At 32.1% G+C, this 14267-nt stretch overlaps 1 protein-coding gene across 1 annotated transcript; it reads left to right on the forward strand.

Annotated features, from left to right (window-relative positions):
- The first annotated feature begins 3115 nt into the window (after positions 1-3115).
- On the forward strand, positions 3116-4909 carry LOC100807828 (RING-H2 finger protein ATL11). Its single transcript, XM_003518196.5, has one exon. The coding sequence runs from the start codon at positions 3569-3571 to the stop codon at positions 4691-4693; it is 1125 nt and encodes a 374-aa protein (XP_003518244.1). The 5' UTR covers positions 3116-3568; the 3' UTR covers positions 4694-4909.
- The last annotated feature ends 9358 nt before the right edge of the window (positions 4910-14267 follow it).

Genomic DNA, 14267 nt, shown 5'->3' on the forward strand with positions numbered 1-14267 from the left:
TTCTTTTTTTATTCATAAATATTAATTTGTTAGTTTTATTAAAAATATGAGTTGAATGATTTAAACTTATCTTTTTTCCTTTTTTTTATCGTTCACCAATCACCAGATCAACCTTATATATCATTCCTTGCATATATTGGTAATTTGGTTAAGTTAGTCAAATTAACTAATTTAAGTCATAAGTTTAACATGTCGAAAAAACTTTGAGCAGAAGTTAAAAGCATTCGATCATTATGCATATATAAGAAATTTCAAATAAGATCGATCCAATAGAATACTATAGCCCAATAGAATCATACTTACATGCATAATTAATCAATGTGATTGTTGAGTACTGGGCACTAATATTGCAGACTACTGGGTTTCAGTTGAAAAGACCAAAGTAACAAACCCTTGGTTAAAGAAAACACTTGGTGTGTTTTTTATACGTACTTTCTAAAGCATGGAAGCATATGAATTAAAAGGGGAAAACTGCATAAAAGATTCCTATAAATTACTCACAAATAACTTGAAAAATCCCACGCAAACTAAAGATTGATAGGAATTGCTCTTCTTATAAAGAGTTTTTTTTTTTTAAGAAAAAAAAATACTCAATCTATTTGCAATAGGATAGTAAAATGGGTCAACCCAACAACGCACGGCTCTCAACATGCTAAAAAATGGATTGGGTTATTGTTGGGTTGAGTTAGGTTGAGACTGAGATTATGTAATATTAGAATGTTTAACAACTAATATTAGAATGAGTGTCCTTAATTAGCATTTGTAAAAAAATAATACAGATGCGTTTTCTTATGGGGAAAAAATTCATAATTTATTAGTTATGTATTTTTTTTTATTGAAATTATGTATTTTTTTTAGGCCTTATGTATTTACTCGTTAATTAAACCTTGATTACTTGAGACATTTATAACAGCTTTGGTACAAACTATTTCGTACCAAATAACAAAAGCTTTTAACATTTTCTTATTGAAGTATTACTCCCTTTTATTAGCTAGAATCCCAAACCCTTTCTTTATTTAGAGAAAATATTCGATGACAGGTGACCGATTTAAAAAGTATGGTACACGAAGACTAACCCTCGACCTAATACAAGTTATGTAGTTTAGAATTGATATAATGATTGCTTGCTTTGACTTTTTCTTTATTTTGTCTTTGCTAGCTTATCATTTAGAAGTAAATAAAGTAATAATAATCTGAGCCAGGAAATTAGGGGTGGGGGCTAGTGATAGGATATACCGATATATATGCTTTGGTTATGTACGCAGGTGCCATTTTTTAAGGTTCAAGGTCCTTGCTGGACATTCTATATATGGTCACACAAATCATATAATAAGAACACATAACAACATTATAAAAATTGCAGTCGGCAGATTTTTATTTTTAATTTTAAAAGTAAGAAGATGTTATTAACCGGATGAGTAGATGACTACTAAATTCTTAAAAAAATGACCTCTAAATTATCGCTATTTTTTTTATCCCCACACACATTTTTAAAGAATTATGTATCCGCTAAAAATAAATGCTCCATATTATCCACTAACATATTACGTAACCTATTAAATTAATATTAGGATTCGAGGCATGAAGCTTTAATGTTAAAAAAACTATGGGAACCTATACCTAACATATAGGTAAATAAACTGACAATAAATTATTTTAACTTAATTAATCAGTGATATTAACTTTAAGTCTTTAGTATGCCGGGACACTAAATATTTGAAGAAGTCATGGTTGCATAATTTTAGTCCAACTCAAGCAGGATTGTATTTTGCAAAACAAATTATTGACTCTACCAAAAAAAATTATAGGAAGCTATTACAAAATGAAGATCATAATTAAGGAAGAAGATTTAAAATGAATGAAAAATACATGAATCAATCAATTTGGGAAGAAATCAATCCCTTAAAGGCTTAAATTTGTTTAAGGATAGAGTAGTTTCTAACTTCTGGTGGTATAGCCGAGTTCACCAAAAATAAATTCTATATATGTTAAAACTATTAATTTTAGTTTGTTTTCGTTAGAATATTTTTTAAACCTGCATTTTGACATGATTTTGAACTTCTAACATATTTAGGGAAAGAATCCTTTGGAGTTTTCTAAAAGCTACAACAAATCTCAACCAAAAAAGAAACGTATTGTAGTATAAGGTTAAGTTTTAATAAATAAATAAATATTAAACACGTATATATTAATGGACATATTTAAAATTATATCACCGTTGCAGATCTGTAGTTGTATAATAATATAATTAACTATAGGAAATCATATTCTTAAGTTCTCTAATTTTATGCTTAGGATCACCGTTGTCCTAACACTATATTAATTAGGCATTCAACTAATCTTGATCACTTGATAACCTTATTATAAGCCGCAAAATTCTGTCTCTAGATTATAATACTGCTACGTATATTATTCTATAAGTACAAAGGTTGTATATAATTCTAGGATTGATATCAGGTAGTGGGCAATAATTTCTTCCCATAAATACGTTTTAAATTTTATATGTTTTATAGTTTTCAACAATTTAAAATTATTTAAAGTATTTATATTTTTATTTTCCATGTAAAATTTAATTAAAATGCAATGATAATATAATGTGACTGTGTATAATAAGTTTGTCAATTTTTTATAATAATTATTTAAAAAATTACATTTAAAATGATTTATGATTAGTTAAATGGATAATAGTATAAGAAAATTATACTACTGATCATGGAGAAAAACTAAGTTCTCTTATTTATATTCATAAAAAATAGTTAGCTTACCGTTTTTACACGTATAAAAAAAAAGTTGTAAAATGAGCATACAAATGAGTCTTCAACAAATTAAAAAAATCCAAATACTGATTTCTCAAAGCATCGGCGACGAAATAGTCCATCACGAGAGAAACAAGAAAGAATGACGAAGATTCATAGAGACGCAAATGTATATTATCGTACGCAACAAATAAGGTCATTATACAATCTTCGTAAAAGAGAAAAACAAGGTCATTGTTCAATTCATTACAGCGAATATTGCAACTAAACTCACGAAAACACAAACAATTAACAATTTAAACCCTTCCTAGCCCCGTTTCCACTTGCAGTGGCACCATAGATGGGGATCTAGACTTTAGACTTTAGACTATAGAGAATTGATCGATGCTATCATACAGGTAGCTGGAAAACTTGTAAAATTAACGTTTGCGGGACCATCAAAGATTCAAGAAGTCAAAACCCAAAACCCAATCATTTAAAGTTTACCCTACCTATCGTGCCTTCTCACACAGAGTAAACTCCACGACTCCATCAAAAGCCAATACCCTTAACCCTAACACCCTTATCATTCTCTCTTCTTTTGTGTCTCTCTCTCTCTCCTTCCAAACATCCCCATCAAAAAGTGCTCAACAATTCTATGTTATGTTATTGTTATTGTTATTACCAATACAAAATCATTAACATTCCCAAATTTCCATCTTACACGGTGCAATCACTGACACGTACGGTGGGTATTAATTAGGTTTTCTCATGCGCTAAACATTTCCCTTCACTTGCTTTTGCAGCAAAAAAAAAACAAAAAACCATCGGTTATGGGCATCCACACGGATTGCCGTGCACCACTGTTGATGAATTTGGATCATGATCATGTTTGTTTTCTTCTTCTTATTCTTCTCGTGCCGTCCATCACGGCTCAGTTACAAAACTCGCCGCCACCGCCACCGCCATCGTCGGATCCTTTCACGAGGTTAAGGTTCGACAAGACCATGGCTGCGGTTTTGGTCATCCTGGTAGTTGTTTTTTTTGCATTGGGATTTGTTTCTATATACACGCGCCAATGCGCGGAGCGGAGGATCAGAGGGAGGCTCGACCTCGCCGTGGAGATCGCCGCCGGGATGGAGCGCCGGCAGCCCCGCGGCCTCGACGCGGCGGTGGTGGACACGTTCCCGACCTTCGTGTACTCCGAGGTTAAGGCGCTGAAGATCGGAAGGGTGACGACGCTGGAATGCGCCGTGTGCCTCAACGAGTTCCTCGATGACGAAACGCTGCGTTTGATTCCCAAGTGCTGCCACGTGTTCCACCCCGATTGCATCGACGCGTGGCTGGTGAACCACTCTACTTGTCCCGTTTGCCGCGCCAACCTCGCTCCAAAGCCCGAGGACGCGCCTTCTTCTGTTGAGATTCATGTTCCAGATCCGGCCCGGCCCATTGGGCCCAATGACATCAACCGGGTGGAAGAAGAGCATGAAGGTGAACAAAACAGAATTGTTACGGAGCCGCCACGTGTTTTAGATGATCTTAACCGGGCTCGACCGGTTCGGTCTAAATCGACCGGGATTGGAAATGCGAGACTGTTTCCGCGATCTCTCTCGACGGGTCACTCGCTGGTTCGACCGGGTGATGATTGCGAGCGGTTCACACTGCGGTTACCGGAGGAGGTGAAGGACCGGCTCGTGAGATCGGCGACGCTGAACCGGACGAAGAGTTGTGGGGTGACGTGGCAGCGGCAGAGCAGTGGGAGGAGGGGTTACCGGACGAGGAGTGTGGGGCGGTACGAGCGGTTCGGTGGGGAGGGCCGGTTGGACCGGTGGGGGTTCATGTGGACCCCACCGTTTTGGGGTAGGACTGGTTCGGTGAAGTCACCTAAGCCTACGAGGGTGAAGGATGAAGTTGACGTGGGAGAACGTTCCTCTGATCGTTTGTTTTCCAAGGATTGAGGATACGAGGTTTGATGTGGACAAATCATTTGGGTTTCTTATTATCATTTTATATATATACAAACTCCATGTTCATAGTATTTCAGTTTAATTTTTGGATTTGGATTTTATATAATCTGTATTCGTTAATTGATAACATGGGTATTTTGTCCTATGATAGAAAAAGACAATGTAAAATCACTCATGGTAAACTTTAAGTGCTTAATTTTAAAAATATGGGAATTTTTATGGATACTTTATATATATATATATATATATATATATATATATTCTAAGGTGAAAAGAAGTAATAGCAATAAACATGTGGTTGATTCGGGCGATGATAAGTTTCGGTTCTTTAAGTAATAAGTTAGAAGTTTAAATCTTGATTTTTATGTATAGAGAAAACACAGTTGAAAGGGGACTATTAAGTGAATTCAAATCTCTTGGAAGAAAATTAATCTAGCGAGCAATTGGAGATATTTCTTACAATCATATGTATATAAAAATAATATTTTTTTTTAAAATGTAGATAAAAATGGTTTATTTGAACAGTTTTTTTTATGTAATGTAAATATTTATTGCTATAATTTTAAGGTTAAAAAATGTTTATACAAAAATTGTTATTTATGTAGATTGAAATATTTAATTTCAAAATCGGGTCTTAATTTATTTATTTATCAGTAAATTTTTAAAAAAATTATAATGTAAATGTGCATCGTATAATCTATATATCAATATTTCACTAATTATTTTTTATCTCTCTTATGATGGAAATATTTCCTTCTATAATTTATAGATTAACATATTTTTCTTTAAAGTTTTTGTTCTCGATTAATGAAAAAAAAACATGTAATTTGTAAAATGTATGTTTTGTTTAGCATTAGTCTAAGAGATAGAAATTCAAGCAAAATTTTCAATGGCATGCATGAGTCAAACTTCGATGGGGTACCCGCAATTTAAACTTTGATGTTGTACATGCAAAAACTTTAAGGCTCAAGTAAATATTTGCAAATGGAGGTTAAGAGTGTGAAATTAGTTAACATACCTAAGGTGTGTGTGGCCTATTTATAGTTCTTACTCAAATTATAGTGGTGTTTCATACATGATGACATGTGAGAGGTGTGGTGAATCTTATAATCTTCATTGTTTCTTGTTAATGAATTACAGGACATATTAGATCCAATGTTTATCAATGCCATAAGCGTCGGTAAAGGGTTAAAAGAAAGAAAAAAAATAAGAAAAAAGTGACAGGTTTAATATTTCTTACTGATAAAAAAATTAACAAATTAAATAAAGAAATTCTTGATCCTTACATAATATTGGGTCTACATACGAGTGATGGATTTTAATAGTATTGGTCCTTACTAGTGAACACAGCTAACAAGTAGGGGTGGAAATGAGTCAAGTCAAGCCAAGCTTTACTAGGCTTGAGTTCGGCTTGATGCTCATTACCTGTCATAGGCTTTTTTTTAAGGCTCGGCTCCGCTTACATAAAAGTTTGGCTTGACTCACTAACCTATTTAAAAGCTTACTTAAAGACGTTTTTGATTAATTAATTATTTTAAAACCTAGTGAAATACTAACTAAAAAAAGAAACTTATAAAATTTCGTATAAGTAATGTATAAATCCAAAAATAATTTATAAACAAAATCATATTGAATTCAAGTCGTTAAAGCACAAAGTATATCAAAAGAAAATAAAAAGAACATAATATTAAAAAATGTATGGATTAGAGATGATTTACACTAATATAGCCAAACAAAAATTATTATTAGTTAAATTAACAATTTTTAATCCAATTTTTTGAATATATAATTATATTAAATATTTTTAAAAAAAATATATCTACAATAATTTCATCTTAGTCTACTCAAGCCATATCTTATATACTATTGATCGAGGCCGTACCCGAATCAAATAAACATTAAAAATGCAGTATCTAGGAAGTGATCCTCGGTCGTCTCCCAACAATCATAACAGATAGTAATAGAACAGTAACGAATTCGGGGGTTATTTGTTTTTGTAAATTAAACAGCAAGCAAATTTGAATTAGAAAATAACAGAATTAAAACATGTTTCCCCTTGATTCACAAGCAAGTCTCTTATCCTAGGTTACTAGAATTTATCCTTAATTAGTTCAACCACTTAATCCAACCCTAAATTAAATTACTAAGCGAAAATTAACATAAGGCTGTCATTATGTGATTAAACAACACATACACCAATTAATCATGAATGAAACTGGTCATTAAGCATGAACGTAAATTAAGCGCAGAGACAATTAATCAAGCACTAAGCATGCATGGATTAATAACTACAAATACAAAGTAATTGGTGAAGAGGAAAAACTGATCAGTATTCAATAGTAATAACAAAATCTCAAATAGAGCTTTGTTTGATCCTCAAGAGAAAACAATGTTGGAGACTTAGTATTCCATTAATCAGTAAAAACGAAACTGTAGATTGAAGCCAAAACGAAATTGTAGAAAACGAATTTTATTCTACGTGAATAGTGTGGATGAACAATAATAAAAACTGGAATTCTAAAATCCTAGAATTATTCTCCTATTCGAAAAAAAACTCCCTAAACTAAAACCTTGGTGCTGTTATATAGGTTCTCAGCCCCAAAGCTCACAAATCTATTTTAAGTCCAAGCTCATAAACGAAATAAAATAAAATTTGGACAAGATAAAATAAGATTGGATGAAATAAAATTTGAACGAAATAAAATCTAGATGGAATAAAATCTGGATAAAATAAAATCTAGATAGAATAAAATTTGGATAAGATAAGATTTGATAAAATAAAGTTATTATTATTATTATTATTATTATTAGTTAAACAAGCCGGCTTGTCAAGCTTAATAAACTTTTTTTTATAGTTTGAGCTTGGCCTTTTTATCTAAAAAGGCTTTTTAAAAAGTTTGAGCTTGACTTTTATAGTAAACAAGCCAAGCCGAGCCGAGCCTTACATAGGCTGAGCCAAAAGCCCTCGACAAGCTGCTCGGCTCATTTCCACCCCTACTAACAAGTGTCAGCTATTCATTAAAGTACAGTAACTGTTGGATCAAGTGGTCTCGGAATAATTAAGAAGGGGAGGGTTAAATTAATTATTAATGTGTATTGACTAATTAAAATTTATCCTTATTAATATTACTAGATTCAATTAGACTTTACTACTAAGTTATGAGAAAGTAAAGAATGGAAACAATAACTTAGACAAAAGTAAAGCAGAAATAAAAAGTGCACAACAGAAAAGTAAAGAGTGTAGGGAAGAAGAAAACAAACACAAGATTTATATTGGTTCGGCCACAACCCGTGTCTACGTCCAGTCCCCAAACAACCCACGGTTCTTGAGATTTCCAATAACCTTGTAAAATCCTTTACAAGCAAAGATCCACAAGGGATGTACCCTCCCTTATTCTCTTTGAACAACCAAGTATATGTATCCTCTACTTGAAGCGAACCACAAAGGATGTACCCTTCCTTGTGTTCACTATTACAACCAAGAAGCTACCCGCTTCTTACACATAATTCTTAGACAGTTAGTTCTTTGAATTCAGTGTTTGGGCAAAGAATTCTCAGATGGTTAGTTCTTTGAATTCTTTATTTGGGGAATCAAAATAATTCTCAGACGGTTAATTCTTTGAATTCTTTTGGCAGGAGGGAGAAGGAAAGAATCAAAAGAATTCTCAGACGGTTAGTTCTTTGAATTCTTTTGGCAAAAGGGAAAAAGAATGAAGAAGAAGAGAAAAACAGAAGGATAGAATAAGCACAAGTTTTTGTCCAATGAATTTTTCTTGACAAAGCAAGTATTGAACAAAAACTCTTAGAAAGATGTTGAGAATAATTGAATGAAATCAGTCACTTGAAATTTGTGTCATGGTCACATATTTATAGTCATTTGATAGCTCTTGAAAAAACAAGTTAAAAGTTGTGACTCTTGGCAATTTTTTCAAAACTAGTCACTTTAAAAGTTGTGACTCTCTTGAAAACTAGTCACTTTAAAATTTGTGACTCTTTTTGAAAACTAGTCACTTTAAAAGTTGTGACTTTTAAAAAAATCTTCAGAGACTAGTCACTTTAAGAATTATGACTTTTGATAATTTAATTTTTAAAATAAGTCACTGGTAATCGATTACACATCAACAGATGTGACTCTTCATGTTTAAATTTAAAAATCAAAACGTTTAGAAACATTGATAATCGATTACAAATGTTGTGTAATCAATTACATAAGTTTGAAAATGTTTTATCACAAGTTGTGACTCTTGAAATTTGAAATCCAACATTTAAAAACATCGGTAATCAATTACATGCTCATGGTAATCGATTACTACTTTGTAAAACAGTTATAAAACTGTTTGGGCTTCTGGTAATCGATTACTGTCTTCTGGTAATCAATTAACAGAGAATAAAACTCTTGGAAAAAGATTTTTCTTTGAAAAATTCTTTTGGACAAATTGTGTTATTCAATCTTTTCTTTTGAAAAAAAATCTTTTTATACTTATCTTGATGTTTTTCTTGAAGTTCTTGCATATCTTGAGTCTTCTCTTGAATCTTCACTTGAATCTTGATTCTTGATTGAACGACTCTTTAATTCTTGAAACTTGCTTAGCTCTTGATTCTTGACTTAAGTCTTAATTTGACATCATCAAAATAAACTTAAAAAGCATTGTTTCCAAAGTAACATACTACGTACTTGACTATGCAAAAAGATATCAGTTCTTGATTTTAACCTATATAAAAAGTGATTACTTTTTACATTGGTTAAGGCATTAATATATAGAAAATGAGTTTTTATATCGATTATAACATTAATTTAGAAAATACCTGCATATTTAGAATAAAGTTTATAAATTAAGTTTGTAAAAATACTTTAAGTTTTACTTCTCCAAAATTGAGTTTCTAGAAAATACTTAGATTTAAACATTATTTTGGAGGGTAATTAAGCATGGCCTAACATTTACGGATTAAAAAAACTAAACATGATCCCAAATTAATTTTACACTCAAACATATTTTTGAAACACTCCCACAAAAAATTTAAACATATCTTCCACCAATCCTAAATTCGATGTAGAAAAGTCTCACTCTCTACATTGAATTTACATTTGTTCAATAATCAAAATAAGACCTTAACAATAACTCATGTAAAAAAAATGTCTTGTAGTAGCACTTCTGTGAGATAGTTGATTGATGGCAGCATCAAAAACAAAAACAAAATTATACAAAATAAAAACAAAAATTGTGCTATATTTGTATGAACAAAATATATTCAAGTTTAAATTTTTTGAGTTAAAAATCTACATTCTTTAATACAATTCTCTCTCATTAAAATGGAATACATCAAAATATAAATTCTAGCAACACAAAATAATTAATCCATATAAAAGAATTTTTAAACTAATAATTTTAAGAGAAGAGCAAATAAAGTTTTATTATTTAAATTTTGTACTTTCGTAAAACATGGACGTTATGTATAACATTTATGTTATTTCTATAGAGAAGAGAAATTAAAGTATTCTAAATTGTCTAATATTTGAATTTTATAGTTTTGTAAGAATATGGACGTTGAATTATATAGCATTTATGTTATTAAGAAATAAATGAAATTTTACGTAAAAAGCCATGGGCTAATCCTAGCCTGTAGATGGCTAGACTAGTTCGAAAATTATTATCAAGCTTACTCTTAATTTTCTTTTCATTCTATCTGAATTTTCAAATCAAATTAATAAAGTAAACTTAAAATACTAATAGCTTACTCTCTAACACCTCTTTTAAAAATATGTTGTTATAACTCTTCAAAATAAAAATGTTTGGTTTTGTTTCCTTCGCTTGTAATAATTCATGGTCATAACATTTTGAAATTTTGTAACGCTCATCAGTTTTGAAAGCCATTTTGAATGGTTGTTAATGGATGATAATGGCCAATAAAGAATTGTAACAGCCAATAATGAGTGGTAATGGCTGATAAATGCATTCTTGATGGTAGAATGCCTATATAAGCACATGAATTTGGTCCCTGAGCTCATCCCTTCGAATTCAGTCTTATACACCATCTAGAGAGTGGAAGAGAGAGAGCTTGGAAGAACCAAAACAAGAAACTCTTCATAGCAATGGTTGGAGGTATGTTTTGATCTGTAATTTCCGCATTTTATTAATAACCTGTGTTTCTTTGTAGTTTGTAATATCAAAGGTTAAAAGAGATTTGTTCTAACATTTGGTATCAGAGCAAGAATTGCCTCTGCCTTGTCCATTTTCGTTTTTCGGTATTTTCCGATTTGATTTTGTTTATGGTATGAAGGGCCTTGTTTCTTAAAAAATAAAATTAGAAATATGTATTTCGTTTGATTTCCTTAATTTTAGCTTTTGAATCGTGAAAAATGGTGTCCGAATGAATGAAAAACGAACGGGTCTGCGTATGGGTCGGGTTTGACCCGCTAAAGGTTGAAGATGATGAACAGTGTTTTAAAAAACAAAAAAAAAAAAAAAAAAGACAAAAACTCCTACATTTTGTGCTAGCTGGGTGTCAAACCCTTGACTCCGAGAACACTAATATATGTGCAGACCACTAAACCAATAAGACTTTTTTGATATGTTGTCGTTTTTAATACATAATATACACATTGTGCTTTACAGTTTTTTGAATTCTAATTTAATTTATGCATGAATATATTCTATAACATTTTATTCTATGCATATATATATGAAATCAAATGCATAATATTATACTTCAATTATAAAATTATATGAGAATCTTATTCATAATTATATTGTATCTTGATTTTGAAATGCAAAATACTATTTATTCTCATATAATAAATTTTTATGTCTAAGTGATCTTTATGATTTTGATTAATTATGGATTAGCCACAGCATCTATATTTGATTAAAATTATATATTAAGTTGGTTAAAGATCATATAAGGAATTAGACATAATATTGTAATTAATTATACTTATATAATGAATTTTATCTCACAAGAATTTTTATTATATCTGTATAATTAATTGGGATAAAATGACGTATTATTTTTCATGATTTACCCACAGGCATCATGATGTATGTATAATTTGTCGATTTTATCATAAAGTAAAAATTTACGATAGAAATTAAATTATTTTCATATTGTACCCGTAAAGCATGAATATTAAGCAAATAATTTGATTATTCTATCACAAGGTTTAATTGTTTCTTATTGAATTAAAAATTTAGCCCACAGGCAATTTTTATGTCACAAGATTCAATTTTATGGTATGTTTACATTGGTAAAAGATACAATTAAGATTAGTATGCCTCAAATTTTGACATAAGCCTTTGAATTTTGCAGCTTCTCAAACTATTAATTTTTCTTATATTCAATGTGATGTTCCCGAACTCAAAGGAGATAACTATAAGATATGGAAGGAGAGAATTCTTTTACAATTGGGGTGGATGGACATAGATTATGCTATAAGGAAAGACGAACCACCTGCAATCACAAATGAAAGTAGCCCAGCTGACGTTGCGCTATATGAGCGGTGGGAACGATCCAACCGGCTCAGCGTGATGTTCATTAAGACTAAAATCTCGGCTGGGATACGTGGTTCTGTTGACCAGCATGAAAAGGTCCGAGACTTGCTTAAGGCCATTGATGACCAGTTCATCACTTCAGATAAGACTTTAGCAAGCACCTTGATCATGAAGTTTTATTCTCTTCGGCTCACCAGTGTGAAAGGTGTGCGTGAGTACATCATGAAAATGCGAGATATTTCAGCTCAACTTAAGAAACTAGAGGTTGATATGTCTGAGTCCTTCCTAGTGCATTTCATTTTGAACACCCTTCCACATGAATATGGGCCATTTAAGATTTCCTACAACACACATAAAGATAAATGGTCTATCAATGAATTAATGACCATGTGTGTTCAGGAAGAAGAAAGGCTTGTAATGGAGATGGGTGAGAGTGCACTACTGACTACTGCTTATGGGAAGAACAAAGCAATTAAGTCTCAAGCTTATCAGAAGGGGAATGGTAAAATACCACCTCAAGCTGATATTAAGAAGGTGGCAAAGTGTTTCTTTTGCAAGAAGAAGGGACACATGAAAAAGAATTGCCCCGGATTCCAGAAATGGCTTGAGAAGAAAGGTAAATCAATCTCATTAGTATGTTATGAATCTAATATGGTTAGTGTTAATATTAACACCTGGTGGATTGATTCTGGATCTACTATTCATATTGCAAATTCTTTACAGGGTATGCAAAACCTAAGGAAACCAGTGGGAAGTGAGCAAAGCATTTTATCAGGCAATAAGCTAGACTCACATGTGGAGGCCATTGGAACTTGCATTTTGACTTTAAGTAGTGGCTTTATTTTAAAATTAGAAAGGACTTTTTATGTACCAAGTTTTTCCCGAAACTTGATTTCTATTTCAAGGCTTGTACCGTTTGGATATTCCTTTAATTTCAAAGACACATCATTTGAGTTATTTTATAATTCTGAATGTGTTGGGAATGGTATATTGTCTGATGGTCTTTATCTTCTTGGTTTACAAAATAATGCCACTTATAGTTCTATGCATGTTCAAACTGGTATTAAAAGGTGTAATATTAATGAGAATTCCTCTATGTTATGGCACCGGAGATTAGGACATATCTCCATTGAGAGGATTAAAAGGTTAGTGAAAGATGGGGTACTCAATACTCTAGATTTTGCTGACTTTAAGACTTGTATGGACTGCATTAAGGGTAAGCAGACCAACATGTCTAAGAAAGGTGCTAATAGGAGTTCAAGCATATTAGAAATAATTCATACTGATATTTGTTGTCCAGATATGGATGCACATGGTCAGAAATATTTTATCACCTTTATAGATGATTATTCACGATATATGAATGTTTATTTGCTTCATAACAAATACGAAGCATTGGATGCCTTCAAAGTCTTTAAGGCTGAAGTTGAGAACCAATGTGGCAAGCAAATAAAAATAGTGAGATCAGATAGAGGTGGAGAATACTATGGCAGGTATACTGAGAATGGACAAGCACCTGGTCCCTTTGCAAAGTTCCTTCAAGAACATGGGATTGTTGCCCAATACACTATGCCTGGTTCTCCGAATCAGAATGGTGTGGCAGAAAGAAGGAACCGAACATTATTGGACATGGTGCGGAGTATGCTTAGCAACTCCAATCTTCCTAAATCCTTGTGGGCTGAAGCACTAAAGACGGCAGCGTATATATTAAATCGTGTTCCAACCAAGGCTGTCCCAAAGACACCTTTTGAGTTATTTAAAGGTTGGAAACCGAGTTTGAAACATATGCGCGTTTGGGGTTGTCCGTCTGAGGTGAGAATATATAACCCACAAGAGAAGAAACTTGACCCGAGGACCATTAGTGGGTATTTCATTGGATATGCCGAAAGGTCTAAAGGTTATAGGTTTTATTTTCCACATCATATTACTAGGATTGTGGAATCAAGAAATGCCAAATTTATTGAAAATGATTTGATCAGTGGGAGTGATCAATTGAGGGACTTAGGTTCTGAAATTGATTATATAGAATCTCAACCTTCCACGTCAAATGAAAGATTGGTTGTAATTCATACCCCTCA

The sequence above is a fragment of the Glycine max genome, chromosome 2 (assembly GCF_000004515.6).
Source record: "Glycine max cultivar Williams 82 chromosome 2, Glycine_max_v4.0, whole genome shotgun sequence".
Classification (NCBI taxonomy): Eukaryota; Viridiplantae; Streptophyta; class Magnoliopsida; order Fabales; family Fabaceae; genus Glycine; species Glycine max.

Coding starts and splice junctions, on each gene's coding strand:
- LOC100807828 (XM_003518196.5), top strand. CDS start 3,569: ATGGGCATCCACACGGATTGCCGTGCACCACTGTTGATGAATTTGGAT.